The following is a 24,943-nucleotide window of genomic DNA, read 5'->3' as shown; positions in this document are numbered from 1 at the left end:
TCTTTTAGTATGTGGGCTGCCAGCACAGTATGGCCGCTAACAGAGCGGTGTAGGTCTGTGCCTGGGAACCAAACCTGGGCTGCCGAAGTGGAGCATGCCACACTTAACCACTAGGCCACTAGGGCTGCCCCAAGAGCTTTTTATCATAAATGGATGTTGAATTTTGCCAGATGCTCTTCCTCGGTATGTTGAGATGATTATATGATTTTTATCCTTCATTTTGTTAATGTGATGTATCACATTAATTGATTTGTGGACATTACACCATCCTTGCATCCCTAGGCTCAATCCCACTTGATCATGGTGTATAATCTTTTTAATGTATTGTTGAATTTGGTTTGCTAATATATTGTTGAAGATTTTTGCATCTGTGTTTATCAGGAATATTGGCCTGTAATTTTCTTTTTTTGTAATATCCTTGTCTGGCTTTGGTCTTAGGGTAATGCTGGCCTTGGAGAATGAGTTTGGAAGCTTTCCTCCCTCTTTAATTCTTTGGAATAGTTTGAGAAGGATGGGTGTTAACGCTTGTGTAAATGTTTGTTAGAATTCACCTGTGAAGCTTTCTGGTCCTGGACGTTTGTTTCTTGGAAGTTTCTTTATTACTGATTCAGTTTCATTACTAGTAATTGGTCTGTTCAGATTTTCTGTTTCTTCATGATTCAGTCTTAAAAGATTGTATGTCTCTAGGAATTTATTCATTTCTTGTAGGTTTATCCATTTCTTCTAACTCTCTTACATTTGACTCTATCTTATTCTTTAGTGTTTTGGTAAATATTAGGTGGCTGAAGGGGGAAAAAGCCCTAAATTATAGTGCTTGCCAATTTCTGTGGTGTAAATATTCCTACTGTAGCTGATTTCAGGCTACCAATGTGAAGTCAGCCGACTTGGAAAATTTCTGAAAATTTAACAATTGATCTCTCAATCCATCTCCAGTATACACTTGAAACCCCCTCCTCCGCTCAGGTCCTGTCCTCTGGTTTCTGCCCTACCTCATCTCCTCCAAGGTCATGCCCCATCACTCTTCAGTATTCTCTGTAGCTCTTTGGAAGCTGGATTGACTGCTACTCCTTTTACTTTCTTGTTGTGCATACATTATGCCATAAACTGACAGCTGCTTTCCTCAGGGGAAACATTTTGAGTGTGAACACCTTAATTTAGGAATTAAAAGAAAATAAAACTTAGTATTGTTTGTTTTTTTACCCTTCTTGCTGTAACTGTCTATTTCGCCCCAAGGCAGTAAAGATGCTGCTGACTGACCAGGGAAAGAGTCAGGAAGTCCAGACAATCACAAAGATGAATATTTTAAAAGCTTAGCATCCTCTATTGCTTAGAATCAATGGATACCTTTCATAAATCTGTTACTAGTATCAAGTCGTTTAATGAGTGTCTATTCATTGGTTAGAACACGTGGTAAATCTGTGGAGGGAAGTCTACTCTTACTTTGCACACAGAAGAGGGGGGAAGAAAACATGAGGAACCATCCCCTGAGCAGTCATGTGGTTCTCTCACCCAGGGAAATGTCTGGGGAGCTGTAGGCATGCCCTTTATGTCAGAAAACTCTAGGTCGCTTTTTGTGTGCGGGCACTGGGAGTGGTGACTGTGTGAGGGATGCCACCTCTGAGCCACAGATTCAGCCTTAGAGCTCAGCGTAACGGTGGTGAGAGAAATATTTGGAAGGTGAAGCAGAAGAAAGTCAGAAAACAACCATCAGGACCCCTCATTCCTACTCCCTTCGGTCTTCCTTCTGCTAACTTTGTCGTGGAGATACTAAAAATGAAGTACCCAGATGCCACAAGGAACTGGTCACCATTTTTTGATCAATGAAAGGTAGATCGTCTTTCCTTTCATCAGGAATTCTCTTTGGATTTTGGGTCATTTCATTGGTGATGTTAACAGGCTTCCTGAGGAAATCTTCTGTCAGCTTTTCTGAAGATGTTCCAGTGGCCTCCAGGCTGAATCTAAGTCCATGATGGATGAAAACTTGGAGACCTTGTTTCTTATGCCCTTTTAACTTGCATGGGGCAGATCAAATTGAGCCCTCTGACAGCGCTAGGCTTTTGTTTTTTAAACAGTAGAGCCTATTTATAGCGATGCTACAGTTAGAATTTGTAAAAAGTCCTATCTTTTGTTTTTGACCCCTAATCCTTCCTGGCGGTCGGTTACTTCTTATGCTATAACTCTGAAGACATTTGTCCTCTTATGCAAAAAGAGAAAATGGGATGGAAAAGGATAGCTCAGATGTCTGCCCTCCCTCAAGCCACATAGTTATTCATCTGGAGTGGCAGTAAAGCACAAGTGCGGGATCTTAGCAGGACTCTAGAAGAATCAGAAAACCCGTGTCAAAACAGTCCATCCCACCGACTTAGCAAGGCCTTCTTGTTCTTGGTAGTATGCGTATTGATGTTAGACTAAATGACAGGGTTGAGGTTGTTGAGGTCCTTTCTTGAATAGTGTACTGTCCCAAATAGTTCACGTTAAACTTTTTTTTTTTTTTGAGGAAGATTAGCCCTGAGCTAACATCTGCTGCCAATCTCCCTCTTTTTGCTGAGGAAGACTGGCCTTGAGCTAACATCTGTGCCGACCTTCCTCTACTTTACATGTGGGATGCCTACCACGGCATGGCCTGCCAAGCCGTGCCAGGTCCTCACCCGGATCCGAACCAGCGGACCCCGGGCTGCTGAAGCGGAACGTGCGCACTTAACTGCTGCGCCACTGGACTGGCCCCTATACAATTTTTTAAACCTTTGGGATGGCCTTTTTTTTCTTCAAATTACCTTGATACAAGATTTCTGGGCCTTTTTCCTACTTGCCCTGGGTAGATCTCTTGCACATATTGCTCTGGTGTTCAGCATTCCAAGGCATTAGTAGATAAGAGCAAATGGAAGGTAAATGAGTTAAATGCGTAGACGCCTTACATCAGTTTTCCCTCCATCATGGAGCACCGGCCGTGGCAGACTCTTCATCCTGACTTGAGGCTTCTTCCTTTTCTCCTGGGTTCTCAGGCCTCCTTGTCTTCTGAGCAGAGCATATATATACTGCTGGGTCCTTTATAACCCATGGAAGTTTCTTAAGCCACAACATAAGAGGACAGTGGGTAGACAAGAACCTTATTCACTCCTTCTCTGATTCTTTCTTCCCTGCACTGTGATCTACTGGGGAAAGAAAGAGGGAGCTCTGGGCTTTTTTCTTCTACATGAAATGGAAAAGCACATCAATATGTTTTTTAAAAGAGTATCTTTGTTATATATGTAATACACTTTCAAGGTGTTTTAAATTATTATTATCTCATTTACTATCCTATTGTTTCATCTGCCTTCACATTTTCTTTTCTAGCACTATTTACATGTTTGTTATTTTTCAGATACTATAACTAATAGGTGAAAGTTTGAGGAACAGGATATTTACATATTCTCAAAGTGTTTCCCCATAATTGATGTATTAATTGCAAAAGAAAAAATTGTAACGTTTCAGTGGAGAAATCCAGTGGACATACCTTAACCAAGTATTCAAAATCAGCCTCACTATTATAGGACAGACCGTCACGTGCCTCCAGATGTGATGTACTGAGAAGGACCCAATATCAGTTAAGTGGTATTCCTGCCAAAAATGTATAACTTGAACCTATTTATGAGAAACTATGAGACAAAAGGAAAAGAGAGCAACATTTTATGTAATAACTGGCTTGCATTGTTTAAAAAACAGTAAAGTCATAAAAGACAAAGAAAGGTTTAGGAACTATTCCAGGAGATTAAAAGAGACTAAAGAGAGATGCCAGTTAAATGCAATTCATGATCTTGGATTGGATCCTGGAACAGAGAAAAATAGCGTTACAAAGGACGTTAATAGGACAATTGGCGACATTTGAATATAGACTGTTGATTAGATGATAGTAGTGCGTCAGTCCAAAATGTCAAACACTGCAGGTGATCATCTGGCCTCTGCCTGCTTCTTATAGCCTTACTCTTACTCTATTTTGGCTGCAGTTACCTAGCATGAACTCACTTTATGTCGATTGCATCCATTACTTTTGTTCTTTGCACCGAGCATCAGATTTGGTCTGTTTCCTTTTCCTTATTCAGATAGTTGAAATTAGCTAGTCTGCTTCCTTCCACTCTCAGTCTTATTTTCTTCAGCACAAACACCCCCAATCCATCCAACCATTATGCATGCCTTCCTCTATGCATGCTATTTTGCCAATGTTCTTTCTAAATAATGGCACCCACAGTTTGACAGAACATTTCAGAACATAGTGGAGAGCGTGGTGTAATCATGACCCATTAATCTAACTTTTAAATAGTTTGCATAGTGATAGGGCTAAATACATTGATCCTCTAATCTTTGCTTCTATCAGTGTTATTACTAATAGTAATTATAATTATTATTATAGCACTTAACATATATTGAGCACATAGAGTGTAATAGATTTTCCTAAGCATCTTTCATGTAATACCTTTCTTAGTTCCTACAACTTGATGAAGTAGATAATAATAATATACTTTTTTAACAGGTGATAAAATAATTTGCCCGAGGTCACATATGTAATGAGTGATGGATTCAGGAATAGTTATAATATATTGCCAAACTTTTATAGAGTTTTTATCTTGATATCTCTCTCATTCAGTTTTAGACTTTAAACTAAAATGCTTTCAAAAACTATGATGTTTGCATGTCTTTCTATAAGTCTGTGGACTTATTAGATGATTCATATTTAATATCTTAGAAAACATTGATAAATTCACAGATCCAATTTCTTTTCTGATATAAACATGAATTTACCTTATAAGCTGTTTGATATAAGCATGCGTTTACCTCACATCACCAAAAAGTTGCATCGAGATGACAGAAAACATAAAAATAGTGGGAAAAAATTCCATAGTATGCTTGAAGGCAGGGAAAGTGTTGTGAGGGAACCACAGTAGGAATGCATCTGGGGGCCGGATGTGAAGCTTGTAGATTCAGATTGACAGTGAAGTCTTTTTGAATTGAAAATCCCACATCCCCCATAGAAGAAAAACAGAGGATTCCAGAAAGAAAATTTTTCTAAGGGAACGTGATAAAGGCACCAAAATTAGAAACAGAAGTGAGCCCATGGGCCGTAGCCTGTAAATTCATCAAAGTTCTATGGAACCACTAATCCTAACAGTTACAGTGGCTGTCTCCAGTCTTTGCCTCCAGAATAATGCTGTGAATACAAGCTCTTCAAACAGAGTTATGTTACAGATATCCCCAGAGTAGGCAGGAGGCCTGAGGAGCAGTAAGACGGCCGTGAGCTGGTGGCTGCCATGAGAAATTAGGAGACCCTCCTCTCAGAAGTTACATGAGGTCCACGCTCACATGAAAGCCCAATCAGAAGCCAGTCCCCTTTCTTTCTGGCTAACACAACTACTTCAACTGGGCTCCTTTAAAGAGAATCTTACATACTCTACCAGATCAGCCACAACCTCACGGAGGCTGGGAAACACATTTCAGCTGCAAATACTAACCAATTTAATATTGTATTGTGCTTACAAGTATGAAAATATGACCAGGAGCTCTCAAACATGTGAAGAAATTTACCTAAATAAAGGAAGTGTAGGACTTCTGTCAAGGAATGGAGTTAACGTATAGTACAACACCAAAAAAATGAAAAAATGAATATAATTATTATTTTCATGGCATAAGAACAGGCTAATGATAAAAGGCAAAACTCTTGAAAATTAGTTACATTAAAGAAAACTGTATATATCTACCACAACTTCTTTCTCCATTCGTCCATTGATGGGCACCTTGGTTGCTTCCAAGTCTTGGCTATTGTGAATAATGCTCCAATGAACATGGTGGGCATATATCTTTTCAAATGAGCGTTTCAGTGTTCTTTGGATAAATACCCAGAATTGGAATAGCTGCATCATACGGTATTTTTATTTTTAACTTTTTTGAGGAATCTCCATACTGTTTTCCATAGTAGCTGCAGCAATATCTTGCCATTTGTGACAACATGGATGGACCTTGAGAGTATTATGCTAAATGAAATAAGTCAGATGGAGAAAGACAATTATCACGTGACTGCTCTCTCATGTGCAAGATAAATCAACAAACACATAGATATGAAGACCAGATTGATGTTTACCAGAGGGGAAGGTGGTGGGGGCAGGCGAAAGGGGTAAATGGGCGTGTGTGTACGGTGAGGACTGGCAACTAGACTTTTGGTGGTGAACACAGTACAGTCTATACAGAAGTCGAAATATAACAATGTACACCTGAAATGTATATAATGTTATAAACAACTGTGACTTCAATTGAAAAAGAAACTCACCAAACCCGTGGATGAGTTGACTAGCAATGAACACCAACCTGACTGAGTAGGAAGAAAAGAAACGTGGAGATATTATGGGGAGAAAAATGCATGAGTTGAAGTGACCAAATATTAGTCTAGCCCTGTCCCCCAGGAAAGGTATGGTGAGGGCACCACAACAGGCATGGATTTTAGGGGATGATTTGAAGCTCTTCGATGATATATGCCCTTTTTGTATCCAGAAAATGGAAGACCCATATTATTTTCAAATAACAGTGAAACAAATTCAAAAATTGACCATTATAAAGCCACAAAGAAAATCTCGATAGATTCCAAAAAGTGAAAATCATACAGGCCATACTCTTTGGCCGTAATAGTCATAAAACTAGAAAGTAACAACAAAAAGCCCATCCTAACATGTCTATCCACATTCTTGAATAAAAGAGGAAATTAAAAGTAGAATTCCAGATTAATTTAATATGGAGGACAATGAGAGGATTATATATCAAAAAAAGTACTCTGTGTACTTCTAGAAGGCATACATTCTTCCCTTCAAACATGTATGTAGATATTGCTTCTGTTATTTAAAAAAATAGGGGAATTAAGCTGGACTGACTTAATCATAACAAGTAGACATCCTTACACAAAATTGGAAAACCTTCAAAATCCTCTGAATTTTAAAAATGTTTAATAATTTTAAGTTTTTAGTTATTGCTTTTTGGTAGGTACTTGAATGAAAACAAGATTTAAAATTCTTAACTTTAATCTTTAGATAATTTAAGCATATTTGAATTCTCTTAAATTGAGGCAGTCTACTCTTCTCCGTAAATGGTGGTGAAAGCTTTCTAACTAACAGGATTATCAGTATAGAGAGATAGAAGGAAATTTAATGAAAATATTGGCGTTATTACATGTGTTACCCCCTCAGTTTTCATCATCTAGTTTAACTGGAACATTAGCTATACTTTGTAGATTATTGAAGTATTTGCTTATGAGTATTTTTTATTGAAATATATTAAAAGGCTATGAAATACAAATGGATTCTTAACTACTTGAAATCTATAATTGATATCTTACAGTATTTGGGAATTTCTGAATCAACCTTGAGGTCACATGTTTTAAACTATTACTCATTTACAAACAACTGAATTCCTTTTTTTGTATTTAGGATTTGGAAACATCTCACCGCGCACAGAAGGGGGAAAAATATTCTGTATCATCTATGCCTTACTGGGAATTCCCCTCTTTGGTTTTTTGTTGGCTGGAGTTGGAGATCAATTAGGGACCATATTTGGAAAAGGAATTGCAAAAGTGGAAGATACGTTTATTGTGAGTATGATAGCCTTTTAACTACGTATGTTTACTGTTAAATTTTTAAAAATATACCAACTTTTCCATCACCTGGGGTACAGTTAGACATTCAGTTATTGGGGTTCCATATCAATTTGTATGTACCTCCATTAGCATGCAATTTCTGTATTACTGTATTATAATACTGTATTATAATTATTTTTATGCTTATCTGAATGAATAAATTAATCCATGAGAAAACTCCAGAAATATGTAGAAAAAAGTAAAAATCTGACGATCCTTGGTTCAAATTCCAGATGTATTGTCTCCCAGCTTATATTCTCTTACACTAGGTATTTTACCCCTAATTGTCCATTTTGTCATTTACATAGTGTGAATAATGGTACTGGTGACGAGAGATTATTCTGAGAGTTAGAAATAATATAAATTAAAGCTTAACATAGATAGTAAATTACTAATGATATTTTATTTAAAAAATTGCTTTGGGGGGCTGGCCCCGTGGCCGAGTGGTTAAGTTCGCGCGCTCTGCTGCAGGCGGCCCAGTGTTTCGTTGGTTCGAATCCTGGGCGCGGACATGGCACTGCTCGTCAGACCACGCTGAGGCAGCGTCCCACATGCCACAACTAGAAGAACCCACAACGAAGAATACACAACTATGTACCGGGGGACTTTGGGGAGAAAAAGGAAAAAAATAAAATCTTAAAAAAAAAAAAAATATATATTGCTTTGGTACCCTTGTTCCTTGCTGGTGGCGTTACAGACTTATGGAGCCCATTTGTGAAGGATGTAATAATATATGGCAAGCATGATAAAAGTGATCATGTGACTTAATTTACTTATACCAATGATAGAAATTTATCTAAGGGATGTAATTCAGTAGAAGTAAAAATAATATACATGCAGATCTTCATGACTGTATTATATTCAATAGAAAAAATAAATAAAATAAAAATGTTTTTAAGTATTTTAAGTTAAAAATCATAAAAATATCATTATGATTATAAGTGTATATTCTTGAAGAAAATTATAGAAAGAGAAAATGATTGTTTTAGAAGGTGGGATTATAAATAACTTGTAACTACTGTCACCAGCATCACAAAAACATTTTATTAATTTCTCAATGATAGTTTCTTTTCACAGAAATTTCAACAAAGTGTTTTACATTTAACTCCATTGACGAAATAAATCTATTGAGTATTGTGTTTTCAAATTAAGTTATCATTCCAATTTTTCACGTTAGTTATGTTTCATATTTAAGTTCAAATTTAGCTCTAAAATTTTTTTACTTTTGGTATGGAGTAAGGCATGGTTATCCCAAAATAGGAGTTTTATCCTTTTTTTGGTATTATACTTTTCTTATATTGATATTAAAAGTGTTCTGCATTTATATAACCAAGAGGGCAGCTTAGTGGCATGGACTTGTAACATGACATTGTTCATTCATTCAGCATGTTTGAGTGCCTTCTGGATGTTGGGTAATGTTTCCATGCTGCATCTATATCAATGCACAAAACAAATTCCATGCCCTAGTGGTGAATACATTCCAGTGGTCATGATTCTGAATTTAGAACTAAACACTATTCTGAGAACTTTACAAACGTGAATTCCTTGAATTCTCACATATGTGATAAGGAGGGGTAGACTAGAGAAAGTTGTTTTTGCTGTCCATTCTATGATTTCACAGATCTTTATCTCTAGAAGATTTTCAGGTTCTAAAATTCAGTGATATTGCTATGGTTGGGGTGTGACCTATAATTTTCACAGTAGACAGGACAGATCCAGTGGGAGATGAAATATATATGATGACTATCCTCAAAGGGAGATCTGAAGATAAACTGCTGTATGTACAAACTTCACTTAATACGTTATGCTGCGGAGACTCCTGATAAAAGAAGGAGGTAAAAAAATATGGGTCCTCTGAGGGCAGCTGTAGCGTAGTGTTGTTAAAGACTTATCTTTGCCTACATATCATGTTTAATATATTTAGTTGTACGTTTCAGGTCCATAGAACATCTGGTTAAGGCCGTCTGTCGATGGGAATCAACTGTGGACTTTGTGTGTTCGTATTACACTCTCATCAATTGGATAATAATGATAGGCAAACGTGATAGGAGTGAGAGGAAAAAGTCTTCATGAAATTACTAATTTTATTAATTATCAACAGTAAATATTTAATTCATGGTTCAGTTTTCTCCATTTTCCTGTATTTCTAGATTGTGTTTGGCCTGCAATCAGTTGTATGCCTTTAGAATAGAAATACTTCAAAAGTAGTTCAGGTAAACAAAGAATGACGTAAATTTGAAATCGTATTCTCAGAGCAAATGAATTTACTTTTGAAAGTGTTTAGCATTTGGGGTTTCCATACAATTTATATGTATCTCTATTAGCCGTAACTCAATGTACATGCTTTACCTGTTGTAAAGCTATGTAAGTGTAAAGTAGTGTCATCATTAGCATTGTTTTGAGTTATTTATGTTATACCTAATTTTTATAAGTAAAGACGATTGAAAATTAAGTATAAAAGGGAATAAAATAACATTCTCACTTGCTAATTTACTGATAACAGTGTCTATAGGTTAGCTTTGCAGGCACACTGATAATCAGTCTCAATTTTTCTCTCTCTCTATCTCATTCTCTCTCTCACTTTCTCTATCTCTTTCTCTCTCATCCTTAGAAGTGGAATGTTAGTCAGACCAAGATTCGCATCATCTCAACAATCATATTTATCCTGTTTGGCTGTGTACTCTTCGTTGCTCTGCCTGCAATCATATTCAAGCACATAGAAGGCTGGAGTGCCCTGGACGCCATTTATTTTGTGGTTATCACTTTAACCACCATTGGATTTGGTGACTACGTTGCAGGTAAGTTTTCCTGGAACCAACACTGTCTTCATAACCAGTGTCCTTTCTTTAGACTTCTCACTGGGGTGTGAGGCACATCGCAGTGGCTGTGTTAGTTTCCTTGGGCTGCCATAACAAAGTACCACCAACTAAATGACTTTAAACAAAAGAAACCCATTCTTTCAGAAAAGTTCAATATAAAGGTTCCAGCAGGGGCATAATCCCTCTGAGACTCTAGGTAGCACCCTTCATTGTCTCTTTCCAGCTTCTGGTGGCGGCCATCGGTCCTTGGCCATCCTTGGCTTGCAACTGCATCGTTCTCACCTCTGCTTCCATCTTCACGTGATGTTCTCCCTGTGGCTCTGTCACTGTGTCCAAATTGTCCTCTTCTTATAAGAATACCAGTCGTATTGGCTTAAAAGCCCACCCTCCTCCAGTATGAGCTCATCTTAACTAATTACACCTCAAGGACTTTATTTCCAAATAGGGTCATGTTCCGAGGTACTGGGGGTTAGGACTTCAACATTTAATTTTTTTTTTTTTTTTTTTTTTTTTTTTTAAAGATTTTTTTTTATTTTTTCCTTTTTCTCCCCAAAGCCCCCCAGTACATAGTTGTATATTTCTCGTTGTGGGTTCTTCTAGTTGTGGTATGTGGGACGCTGCCTCAGCGTGGTCTGACGAGCAGTGCCATGTCCGCGCCCAGGATTCGAACCGACGAAACACTGGGACGCCTGCAGCGGAGCGCGCGAACTTAACCACTCGGCCACGGGGCCAGCCCCTTCAACATTTAATTTTGGAAGACACAATTTAATCCATCACAGTGACAGAGCCAAAAGAGGTCATTCCATGACGGTGAAAAAATGCAGAAAGGTATAGTTGAACATTTATTTTTCATTCTGTGAAAGAAATTTAAATTGTTGGTTGCTGAGAATTTTATATTCCCACCCTAATTTCAGAATCCAAATATTTGCCTCTTAACTATTTTTTCAGCGATAAAAGAATTTGAATTTAACTTATCTTTGCTCTTTTTACTTAGGCCTTTTCATGTCTTAGTTTTAAAAACACCTGAAAACTTCAGAAGATGTTCTTAGCTTCTTAAAATCCTCTTTCTCTAAGATTTTACCTCTTTTAATTTTCAATTCTCAGGACAATATTTTTGACCTTAGCTAAAGTGTCCACATTTTCTTATTCATCGTTTTCTATTTTTCCTTTCCTATATATATTATTTCAGTTGCCATCTGCTTTATTGTTGTATCTCTTAGGTCTTATATTCCTGTCATTTCGACTTTCTCAGTGTATTATCCAGTTATTATTATTGTTCTAATCCAAATTTAAATAAGTGATACTAATAGTGTAAAAGTAATGTAGTAATGCTCTCTCATGGCTCCTGAAAATCTAAACTATCCTTTAGAAAAAAATTCTGTTTGAAGTATTAGAAAAACATGTTTGAACATTTTAGTAGGTATATTCTATTAAACTTCTCAGAATAAACTCACTAGCCTAATTTAGTTTTACAATAGTTTTATACTTTCTGGCTGCTTACTATTTTTTCTTGACCAAAACCGCTTACTTAAATATTTTCAGAAAAGAAAATATGTTGTATAGTTCTATAAAACCTCAGAGAAGACTAATAGTTCATCTGTTTTTATTGACTTGTTAATTACAGTTTAACCTGGCAAAGCCCCCCTTTCTGGGGAATGTATAATATCCTTGAAGGTGGGGATGTTTTTGTGAGCGAAGCTTTGCTTTTGGTCAAAAATGCTGGATGCACATCTCTGTGCTGGATGGAGACCCTCAGAGAGGAGGGTGCCTCACTCTGCTGGAGATCTTTTAGTTTTCCAATTAGCAAAAGGTAGGGAGAAGAATCTCAGACATTTGTAGCTCCATGTAAGAAGACAAGCTTCTGTCCTAAAATACTCATTTTTCTACCTTTCATTGATGATGTGTAATTGACTTAAGTAGAAGTAGAAAGTGCGTTAAGAGAAAGGAGAAAGTGAGACACAATGGTAACAAAATTTATACTTGAGATATGTTAATCCTAGGCTGTTGTACCACTTTATAATTAACAAGCTCTTATAGCAACTGTGTAATATTTAGGTATTAGGTGACAAGTCTTCTATTTTCAGGCCAACAGCCTTGTACTTCACGTTTTATTTTATCTTTATTTTATCTTATTTTTGCTGAGGAAGATTCACCCTGAGCTAACATCCACTGCCAATCTTCCTCTTTGTCTATGTGAGTCACTGCCACATCATGGCCACTGATGGACAGGTGGTGTAGGTCTGTGCCCAGGAACTGAACCTGGGCTGCCAAAGCAGAGCATGCTGAACTTAACCATTAGGCCACTGGGGCTGGCCATATTCTATTTTGTTTTTTTATTTTCACTTTTTTATGGTAAAAAATACATATATTTATTTGTTTATTTTTCAACTTTATTGAGATATAATTGACAAGAAAATTGTAAGATATTTGAAGTGTGCATCATGGTAATTTGGTATAAGTATACATTGTGAAAAGATTCCCACCATCCAGTTAATTAACAGTATCCCATTATTTATTTATTTATTTGGTAAGAACATTTAAGTTTTATTATCTTAGCAAATTTCGACGATATAATATAGTGCATGAGTTATTTTAAACAATTGACAGACCGTGTCAGTTCAATACATGGCCTGATTCATGGTTTGGGAATCTCTAAAAAAACAAAAATTGTAAATAAAAAAAATGTGGGTGGAATCCTAAAATAATGTTGTATTTGTGACCACAGTATAAACTGGCTTAGGAAAAAAGAACAAAAATTTTTACTTTATGGTTTTGTAGAAGATGAAAAAAAATTTTTTTCAACTCACCTTAAGAAATTGACACTCTGAAACTGGCTAGATCATGTGGGTCTGTTAGTAGCCACTCTCAGCTGCCTGAGGAGAGAAGTTCAATGAAAAGGTCTTGTGTGTATCAATCGGGACCCTGAATTCAGAGTTATGTCTTAGTATTATAGAGGAATAGGGTAACAAAATGATATTTGCATGGCATTAAGTGTAGTCTAATAAACATCATTATTACTAGGATTTTATTTTCTTATACCACTCTTTAAATCCATTATTTTAATTTTTCAGAGGAAATCATGAAAAATGGTGGAAATGCACCTTGCTAATAATTAGCAAAGGAATTTGATATGATTAAAGTGACAAATGTTGAGAAAGATAAATTAGAGAAGAGGCCGATTGACACTAGTCTTGTTGCCTCACCTCTATCTCCTTAATTTATGTATTTTGTGGGTATTTTCATCTTTGTGAAACCGTAGAACCCTTTGCCTGGTACTGTCGTCCTTACATGCCGGGTCCTTGTGTCCGGGAAGCATTTTTGAAATGAGAATGTGGACGAGGGTGCAGAGGTGGCAAATGCAGAGTAGGAAATGCGTGCCCTTTGCAGGAGCCTTTGGAAAAACAAAAATTATGTGTTTTTTTTTAAAGGATTTTGGAAAAGAATTGCCTCATATTGTTCAATAGAGTACATAAAAATTGTCTTTGCTTCTGGGTACCTTGTGACTAGAAGTAAAATTAGCCATTGAGTTAAGGCGAGTACCCCATCTGGGAAATATTAGTTGTTTACTTTATAGAACCGTGTCTTTTCCTATTAAATGTCACTACAGATAGTATTCTCAATTTTGGTAATTTTGCCAGGGAAAAGCAAGAGGCATTGCTCAACTTGAATTTTATCATCGTTTTATTGAGCTATAAAATCTCAAAAGACAACAAAGATGTCCCTCCTGTGGTGCACACTCACTCTGTGATGCCTGTCTCAAGCCTGCAAACCCTGTTCTGAGTAGGATTAGGGTCCACTTACACTGTTGTAGTGAACTTCTTTGAAGACAAATTAAAGAACATGTTGTTCAAACTGGTGTTAGTAAAGGAAAAGAATTAAATTTTGGAAAGTGCTGTATGAATGTTTAGGATATAGGCTGTAACCTCGGTGTAATTATTAGGAGCATCTCAAGAGCACCAAGTGATGGTGGGGTGTTTTAGACCAGAGCTCTGAAACAGAGTGCTCATCCCCAGGGAATGAATGAGGAAGTCTGTGCAGGTAGACTTTCTACCATGAGAAAAAAACACAACAACTCCTGTTTCAATGTTTTTTTGGGTTTTTTTTTTTGCTGAGGGAGATTCTCTCTGAGCTACCATCTGTTGCTAGTCTTCTTCTTTTTATTTGAGGAAGATTCACCCTGAGCTAACATCTGTTGTCAATCTTCCTCTTTTTGCTTGAGGAAGATTTGCCCTGAGCTAACATCCGTGCCAGTCTTTTTCTGTTTTGTATGTGGGTCACTGCCACAAGATGGCTATGGATGAGTGGTGTAGGTCCGTGCCCCGGAACTGAACCTGGGCTGCCGAAGCAGAGCTCACTGAACTTAACCACTAAGCCACGGGGCCAGCCCCTGTTTCTATGTATTTTTAAACTTCCTTCTTTAGTTTTTATTTTTTCTATGTCATAATGTTCATGATATAATTAGAGCATACTAGATTTCTAATTCATAAATAAATATATATTTAAATTTGCGTGCACAAATTGTTTTCACTGTTGCCAATGTTGAATCAAAAGCATTTAGAGACCACTAGTAGAGACAAATAGGCAGAGTGTTGAGGTTCCTCTGTGTATGTGTCTGAAGAGAGGAATTCAGCATTTGGCCATTTTTGTACAGGAAGAGATCTCCTGGCAAATTTTAATTTTATATTTATATTTATGTTTTAGTGGCTGGTTGGTTACCTTAGTGATTGGTATGGGCTCCTTCCTGATGGCGCTTTTGGTTCATTCACCAACAGTCAGTGTTCTAGAGCTAAAAAAGGACCTGGGAGGCCACAGAATCACTCCCACACTTATTTTACATGTGAATAAAATATGGAGGGGCAGACGCACCCTATGTTTTGCTTTGTGTTTCCAGCCCTAGCTAAGTGTCAACCATGCAGGATGGGCAGAAAAGCTTGGTGAATAAATGATGGGAAGGACAGTAGCTAAACAGACCCCTATTGCTAAGAGTAGTGCATGCGGAGTAATCCTTCGTAAAAGGTGAGGAGAGAAAGTAAATTATTTAGCAAAGTGTCATTTACTTGATTTTAGCAATACCTATAACAGTTTCTAGTCAAATTTGTAGAGGTAAGTTAGGGTTAATGGCAAAAACTATATTTGAGAATTAACTGTTGATTTCCTGTGTTCTGTTTCTTAACTTTTGTCATTTTATTTTTCATGTGATGAGAAGTCTGGGTTGATGACTTGTTGAATCTTGCTTGCCTTATGGACTGAGAGCTAGAGCAGCTCTTCTTCATTAAATCTAAGAAGTGATATTAATTATATGGAAAGGTGTGAAACATTGAATTCTACTTATTCAGGTTTGCTTTTACAACTTGTTTTCCAAGTCCATGATTAAAAGAACATTAGGGGCCGGCCCGTGGCCGAGTGGTTAAGTTCGCGTGCTCTGTTTCGGCGGCCCAGGGTTTTGCCAGTTCGGATCCTGGGCGCAGACATGGCACCACTCATCAGGCCACGCTGAGGCAGCATCCCATGTGCCACAACTAGAAGGACCCACAACTACAAAAATATACAACTATGTACTGGGGGGATTTGGGGAGAAAATAAAGCAGAAAAACAAAAAAGATTAGCAGTGGTTGTTAGCTCATGTGCCAATCTAAAAAAAAAAAAAATTAGTTGACAAGTCTTCAAAATTGGAGGAAAGTCAAATAATTACCTAATTTAACACAATTTAAACTTCTTTTTCAACATGAGTGTCTCCTTTAATATATATTGTTAAGGTTATAATGGGTCATGCAAAGCAAGAAACACATTTTCACAGCTTGTTTAGAAGCTACCCAGAGCCCTTAAAAAAACTTCATAAACCAGGTTAGTTCCTAAGAGATAATGTGAATGAGGGAAAGCCAGATGCAAATTTATAATCTCACAAAGCAGTGTCCTCACATTGCCTACTTTTCTAAGAAAACCCAAAAATTTTAGCTAAAACTTTAGATGTTATAAGAAGTCCTCATGGTTAATATTATGAAAACACACTTTCCATCTGAGCAAAACATTTATTTAGCCATCCAAATGTATCTTCATCGAATTTTGATGAGTGAAATTCAGTATATTCAGCTGAATAATGAAATTTTCTTCATCTCACATGTAGTTATTGAATGCCTACTGGCTTAATCATACTTTATACTTAGTGCCTTATGCTTCTCTACATAGAAAACACAATTTGGGGCTTTCCCAGGTAAAATTCTTCTTCTGGTGCATTTACCTTTACTAAATTTTTACAAGTTTTCACAGTTCTATAATCATTGTTCATCGCATTTTTTAACTTGGAAAAAACATATTTGTATATCTCATATTAAGAATTAAATTTTCTTGGAATTATATTTTCAAAGTCATTATCGGAAATGCAGGTTTTGGTAACCAAACTATTCCTTTCCCTTATAACTGAAAATGTGACTCATTCCGTGGCGTGCTCAGAGCTTGCTTCATGGGAGGGGATTTTATTATGAAAATGTAGAAATCTCTGTTGAAAAACCATGGCACGCTTTTTGTTCGAAACAGTTTATTGTAGTAGAGACCCTCTAGAAAACAGTTCCTGATGTTGCCTAAAAGTTTTGCAACTATGTCAGTGGCCAGTTATTAAAATTGGTATTCTTGAGCTGATCACTGACTTAAACTTTGCCAGGAGTTCAACAGATAACAAGAAAGTGATCACGTTGAGAGGTGAATACTGAAGAACAGTGACTTTCACGGCAGTAATGCTCAGAAAAATCACTTTGATCGGAAACGCAGGGTTTACGTGACTACTAGAGAGATGGATCATATTCATCATTCGTTCATTTGTTCTCTCAGATAGCGAGCACATTCAGATAGTGAGCACATATTGTATGGCAGACACTGTGCTTAGCACTTCCTCATAATGACTGCTCTATTCCCTGTTCCTACGGAACTGAATGTTTTAAATCCAGGAGCAACCATTAAATTAAATAGAGAACCTTCTTCTCTTCCTGTTAGTTAGTTCTTCTGTTTGATAATACAGAAAATCTCTGCAAGAACTCTAATCACCCCTGACTCAGCCAGTGCCTCTCAGAGTACTCACGAGAGAATTGATAGCTATCTGCGTGATTAATCAAATGGGATTTGATCCAAAGGGTTCAAAAGTCCTAAGGACTGTGGTCAAACCAACAACTTATTTGACTTCTAGGATTCATAATGGATATATAGAAGCATGTAGAAATATGTGGAGAAAAAATAAACAAAATGTTCAATGAGTAATAGTTATGGCTTGGTGAGGCAGGCAGTAAATTGTACTTAATTTAATGAAAAAGATTCCAAATTGCTCTATATTGAGACAAATGTAGTTTCTAGGGATAACAGTTGTGTACCTCCTAGGCACTGTAGATTTCCATCCTTGTAAAGGATAAGTGAGTGAGACAATGTGTTGGTCTTTCTTTCTTTATGATCCTGAGACTGCCGTTTTTGATGGAAGTTTTCCTAATTTTAGATCAAGTACTGAGTGGGAAGTGGACAACTTCTTGAATGCTGAAGTGGAAAATGCCAAAATATAGGTTCAAATGTGTTTCATTTATGTGTTCGGATATAGATGCCTTGTGTTTCTCTGACTTGATAACATATGAGAAGCTTGCTTTAGCAGATGAGCTATTGTTTAATCCTAAAGTCATATTTCTAATTGTAAAAAAGAAAACAGAATTTATGTTATTCAAAGAGCCTCTTAGTTCTTGAAGCACTGAGAAAATGCTCCATTCAGTTACATTGCTTTATTGTAAAAAAAGAAAAATATACTAAAGCAGAAAATAATTGTTTCATATTAATGCAGGGTAGCTTTGATTATTAAAAGTAAACAAACCAAAGAAACTGAAATGAATATTTGATATCTGAACTAAAATATTTATAGACCAGTGTAAAGAAATGGCCTCCATTTTCTTTAGAACAAAGTTATCTATCTATAGTCTATAACATCATTTTAGGAAACCAGAGGCGAGCATGGAGTTGATAACCTTAGCCCAGAATGGCTAGATGATTCTTTAAATCCAGGATATATCTTTTTTTTTCTTTATAAATATTTTGTGATTCAGGAGCATCACAGGGAAAGATTAAGTTTAAGGGGGAGAGGGCACTGTATACTCAAATTCTTTAGGGCATAATAGGGCCGACTGCTGGAAAATGTTGGAATGAGGACCGAAGGAAGGTCAGGAGCCTCCTGCTAAAGCAGTGCTATCGTCAAAGCCACCTGTTTTCTCGGTAAGAACCTGGAGGGGCAGAGGCACACCATGTTTGGCTTTGTGTTTCCAGCCCTAGCTAAGTGTCAACCATGCAGGATGGGCAGAAAAGCTTGGTGGATAAATGATGGGAAGGACAGTAGCTAAGATCGTAGGTGACATGGACAGCCTGGTTCAGTGAAAAGAGCCTGTGATGGGGAGCGAGGCAGGCCTGGGTTTGAGTTCTGACTCAGCTGCCCCCTTTCCTATGTGGCCTGACACATGTCATTTTACCCTCTGAGACTATGGCTTCTCTGTTATAAAGGAGCAATAATTCCCCTTGGGGTTTTAGGGGAGCCAGTACAAACCTGTCTTTCACTCCTAAGTTCTGAACAGACTGTGAGAGTGATGACAATTGAATTATCAGCTCAATTGCTGGTAAAGGCGACTAGAGCTATGGCTTAAATCTGTGGGCAAATGGTCTTACTAATAGCCCTGTCCTAAATCAGTGGAAGTGTGAGGAGTGGGAATGTAACTCTCCTCGATGCCCACCCCCCGGGGCTTTAGGATGGAATGATTTCATTTAGGTAGGCAGCAGCCAGTCTTAGTTTCCATTTCTCTCTCTCTCAATCAGATTTTGAATATTTTGTATTTCAGCTGAAATGAGCATAGAGACTGGGTTAGGTAGGACTACCAGACCAAAATAAAAGAACCTTCCAGGAAGTGCCTTCTGTGGCCTCATGGGCTGTTCTGCCGCCAACTAACAACTCTTTGGGACCAGATAGGAAATGGGCTTTCTTAATGATGAGTAGGAGGATTGTTGCCAGCAAATGTTTAGGAAACCCACCTGAGGAGAGAATGGGTTCCTAGCAATAATACCAGCCTGAACGTTTCCTGAGCTACGTTTTTAGTACTGTAATCTGCTACATGAGATTAGAGTCTGGTTGGTTTCCTTATTTAATCACCAAGGAGAAGAAGTCCAGAGAAAAATGGCACCTTCTAAAAGAGGCTATCACATATCATGTGAGATTTAGGAAGAGACTTATTTCAACCACTTGGAAAAGTTTGTAAGATTACTGAAACCTTTGTACCTCCACCTCTCCTGGTAATTTTTATTACCATCTGTCTGCTCTCCTGTAATACTTAGCCAGAAAGCTCTTAAAATGGAAAGGACTTGTGTGCGTATTTTGAGTGGCAACAAAGAAAATAGCAACGAGGTGACTGTTCCTACCAAGTGGGTGAGGAATTCAAGAGGCGGGAGTGGGTTGTAGCATCCCGCAGGCTGCATCCCAGGACTGTGTGGCAAGAGAAAAAATGATGGAATGGGGGAGTGGAGGTGGGGATAGGGAGTATATAGGGAGTGAATCCAGGACAGAGAAATTGCCCTGGGTTCTTAATAAGCAAGAGACCCATGTACAGCTTTCCTGAATGCTAGCTAGACTAAAATTAATGCTTATGACAGCCAAGAAATTTTTTAAATGTTTTCTAATTTAAAAATAAAGCTACCTCCTTTTAGCAAGTTATCTTAACATTATAGACATTTTAATTTGTCTAAGAGTCTTGGATCAAGTGAATTGAGTAATGTGGAAATTAATTCATAAATCTTCGATATCAGAAAGCGAATAGGATTTGTGAGTTGTTTGACAATATTCCTATATATATTAGTTTTTCCGAGATCATTTGACTGTGGTATTTCATCTTAACAGTGGCAATTAAGAATGGGAAAATATTCCCCCTGCCACCCCAGGCTTAGAATCCGCTAAAACTTGTGGGATGAACATTTTACCCAAATGTAGACCGTTAGTGATTAAGCTAATTTACTCTTTGCAAACTGTGACATCCTGTTTATAAGAAAGAGGGCTTATAAAAAGTTATCTTGAGCATGAACTAACTTCTAAAATCAACATCTTGGTGAACTTATGTGTAAAGTGAGTCACAAGTATTTGGATGAAGATTTTCTGGTTTTGAAAGAGAAAGTACTTGGGATGAAATATCATTTTGGTTTCATTGAAATGGAAACATTTGCAAAATGGAATTTGCTGGTGAGCCTATCGTATACCAAGTTTCCACACACACTTCTTACGTCACTTCTGTGAATCTGTGGAGCTGCATCCACCATGGGCCAAGGCTTAACCATCACGAGATGCATTTAGCCTCCACAGTCCTTCCCAGAAATGATATTTTTAAAAATGCAGCACAAGGTAAAAATTTTTACAGCATTTTGAAGGTAATATTATTTACTTTGTAAGCTGTATTCTTAAAATTATTACATGTCCCAAAAGAAAGCTGAACTGGTGTCTATTTGTATTATTTGCTCGATAGAAAAATATCCTCTTTTTACTCTAACCCTTTAATATTGGAAAATGTCATTGTGGGCAACTCACAGTCTAATTTATATACAGTAATGTTACATTCAAAATTTTGTATTTGATTTTTAATGTATACGTGCTGTTTATTAGCTGTTCTTCTGAATGTACGGCTTGAGTTTTTGTGAATTAAATACATCCACAGCCCCTGTTTAAGGATCCCCGGTCTCTGTGTTGTTGATCCTGAAATCCTCTCTCCCCCTCTGCCCTGTTAAGTGTTAGATCTGTATTTAAGGATCATGCTGAGTATCTCCACCTGTTTATACCTAAAGCCCTTCAAATCTATTTGTCCCAATGTGAATTACTTTTCTTTTTCTTAGTTACTGTTGCTTCCCCTGTGTTTCCTGTTCAATTGCTGGCAGCATTTCCCTAGTGAGGGTTCTAGTCATCCTAGAGCCCTTCCTTCCACTAATCACACCACCTAACTGGTCATCAGTCCCTGATGATTCAGCCTCTGAAATGCCTCTTCTTTCCGTTCCAGCCCTAACTTGGGCACAGTAATTTCTTAGCTAGTTCAGAATGAAAATTTCTCATGAAGCTTCTCTTTCAATCCTTCCTTCCCTGCCACTAGATCTTTTTGTGCATGCAGTCAAACATGAATGTAAAACTTCGCTGTATATAAACTTTTGCATACTCTCCATTGCATCGGGAACAAGTCCTTACAACCTGACACAACTTACTTTTTCTAGATTCCTCTCTTCTACCCCTCTGCTCCCTGGCCCCAATCCACATGTAGCTTTAGCCACTACTGAAAGTCCCCTGAATGTACTGTGTATTTTCACACTGAACTTTTCTCTGTTTTGATCCTCATTACTTAAAACTCACCTTCTATCTTCTTACCTTCCCCCTTCAAGATGTAAAAATCGCTTCTTCTGTGTCCTCTCAGCACTTTTTATTCCTTTTTGTTCTCTCTCCATGTACCTCATTATGGTTAATAGTCTGTGTGAGGCTTTCTCAGGCTAACTTATGACTTTCTCAAGGGAGATACTTGCTTCCCTCTCTTGTGAAAAAAAGTAACTCTTTTGGTGTTTAAGATTTAATAAGAACACCATTAATATGCGCTGAAGTAGGGATGTGTTGAAATGTATTCGCATTCTCATAGGTGCAGTTACTGTACCAAATGGATGGAGAAGTAACAAGGATTAGCGTAAAGCAAAAGATCTCCTTTACTAATATTTCCTTGAAAGCTAGGGATTTAAATTTGTGACAAACATGGGAATTCCTCTGAAAAGTCAGAGAATAATGAATGACTGACTCACCTGCGAATTACCATTTGTTCAAATTAGACCCATCAAGGTATTGTCTCTGGCATTTGTTACCAATCCGTTGTCCTGATGGCTTTAAAATAAGAAACACTTTCTGTCTGGGTTGGCATTGAATTGATGGGTCAGCATGTACTGATTGGTTGGCATGAATGATTGGCAACAAGGTAAATACACTACGTCAAATGCATACCAAAAATAAAAAATGCCGTCTCTGTCTTCTACTTGTTACAATAAAGATGGAAAGAGCAAACTGGTACACATGGATTCTGTAAGTGCTAGACTAGTTGAGACAGACCGTAATAAACAAAAAAGAAACATTAAACAACGAAGAATCATTATGACCAAGAGAAGTAATGAAAAGTCTCATTAAGAACTTACTCAACTGATTCTTGAAAAATAGGTAAGGATTACATGAGTGAAAACAAGGAATTGCATATGAAGGAAATAACGTGGATCAATTGCTCGAAGATTTCTGTTTTGCAAGCCAAAATTCAGTTGAATAATTTCAGCAAATATCTATATTGTTTACTTTTATGAATATGAAGTTATTTTGTTCTGCTTTGTCTTTCTCTCACAGGTGGATCAGATATTGAATATCTAGACTTCTATAAGCCTGTCGTGTGGTTTTGGATCCTTGTAGGGCTGGCTTACTTTGCTGCTGTCCTGAGCATGATTGGAGACTGGCTCCGAGTTATATCAAAAAAGACAAAAGAAGAGGTGAGAATTAAGAAGTGTGTAAAAATACTCCTTTTTAGTTAATTCAGCAAAGGTTACTTTTAATTCTTCTTTACATTCACATTTAAAAATATTTAAAGATTATTTAAAGTTTTAATATTTATATTTGGTGTGGATTTGCTGTATATGGTAATGGGAAAATATTTGAGTTATAATTCATTTACTTAACAAATATATACTAAACACCTTTATGTGCCAGATGCTATCTAGGTACTGAGGCTAATTTGTAATGGAAAAGGATGTAATTAGAAATATTTTCTTTGTTATTTCTTTTTTTCCTTTTCCTTTTTTTTCTTCACGGGCACAAAGTACATATTATTCTGTAAAGAAAAATACAATAGAAAATATTTGGGTCGAGATATCAATAGCATGAAAAAGTGAATGTATTGTATAATCTTGTTTTTTTTTCACTATATTCAATTATTTCCTTTTTTTTTATGTTTCTATAAATGCGTGCAAATGCACACGTATACACATGCATATATTCCCCCAAAGCTGTGTGCTTTATGGCCAATTTCCCAGTGTACAGATTTCACCTCTTCAAAAAGATATTCTTTTACCTGCTTTATACAGCTATACATATAAAAATGAACATTAAAATTTTGACCCATGAAATTTTGGAAATATTGAAATTTAAATCTTGATTTTTAAATTTTATAGTTTGGAAATTAAATTTTGATTTCATATTTATAGGTCCAGAAGTACTATTAGTTTGAGTGTAACAGAGTAGTGTTTTATTATGAATTCTGTATTTTTTGCTTCTGAGTGTTAGCCAACATCACTAATTTTTTCAGAGAACAGCAAATCTGTAAAACTTGCAACTATAGTACCCATTGTCTTCCTTTAATTATCCCTCCATTTCATTATCTGCTATTCATGGGCCAAGAGACACCAGTGTCCAAATCTTTTTGATTTGATAAAGAATCAAGTATGATTCTTGAAACATAAAGCCGAAAGAAATAGAGTACTATAGGAAATGATAAAATTAACTTCTCTCTCATTATTGTCTCATCGTATATTATCTCATCATAAACATTCTCAAAGAATATTTTCTTTGAAACTCATCAAGTCATGCAGTTTCTTATTAATACTCAAAGTGCCTGTGGAAATTAGAGTGTAAGTTATCCAACACTTCCCTTCATGGATGCCCTGTTTCTCAATTGAGAATTCACATATTTAGTCTGCATGCTTTAATCTATATCTTAGTTGCATCACAAAACCAGTATCTTTTATTATAAACAAGTCAACAAAACAATGTGCTTGACATTCTAGTTTAAATCATGTGAAAAGTTCTGCTTTGAACAGGACCCCAAGTGAATCACTTCAATCTTAGGCTCATTGTGTGTGTGTGTGTGTGTAAGAGAGAGAGGGAGAGAAAGAGAAAGAGAAAGAATTGTGGTTATTTTAACTTCGGTGTACTTTTAAGGATCTTGAAATGCTAAGGAGAAAAGGAAATTTTAACTAGGAAATATTTTGGGTAGCATCTCTAAAAAGAGAACTTCTCAAACATCTAGCCATAAACTGGCTTTCAAATGGATTTAAAAAAGAACACACACACACAGCATTTATTTTTTAAATAAAATAGAATTGAACAGAACATGTCTCTTATAGTTAGATAATTAGGAGAAGTAATGTTTTGTGAAATATGTGTGTGTATATATATACACACACACGTATTATAAACATATATGCATACGTGCATACGTACATACTAATGTTATTGTGGATCACAGTCAAAACATTTGAAAGCCCCTAAGGCACATATAGAACAGGGGGAAATTTTATCTTTACAACATTGGTATAGAATATTTGATTAAAGTTTAAAAACCTATATTATTAAAATCCAGCACTTGTTGTGATAGGACCAGCTGGTCCAAACCGTTAGCACACTTTTCCAGAGTAATGAGAGAACTGTCTA

General features: G+C 36.8%; 1 protein-coding gene across 6 annotated transcripts in view; it reads left to right on the top strand.

The window, feature by feature from the left end:
* Positions 1–24,943, top strand: part of KCNK2 (potassium two pore domain channel subfamily K member 2) — a 210,043-nt gene that overhangs the window by 148,769 nt on the left and 36,331 nt on the right. For all 6 annotated transcript variants that reach the window (XM_070590965.1, XM_070590964.1, XM_070590966.1 and 3 more), the window contains 3 exons: positions 7,443–7,603; positions 10,260–10,446; positions 22,868–23,007. In XM_070590965.1, coding sequence (XP_070447066.1) covers positions 7,443–7,603; positions 10,260–10,446; positions 22,868–23,007 — 488 coding nt within the window. The remainder of the gene's footprint in view (positions 1–7,442; positions 7,604–10,259; positions 10,447–22,867; positions 23,008–24,943) is intronic.

Source organism: Equus przewalskii, chromosome 23 (genome assembly GCF_037783145.1).
Source record: "Equus przewalskii isolate Varuska chromosome 23, EquPr2, whole genome shotgun sequence".
NCBI classification, from domain to species: domain Eukaryota; kingdom Metazoa; phylum Chordata; class Mammalia; order Perissodactyla; family Equidae; genus Equus; species Equus przewalskii.
The sequence above is the reverse complement of the archived record's forward strand: the minus strand, read 5'-3'. Positions and strand labels throughout refer to the sequence as shown.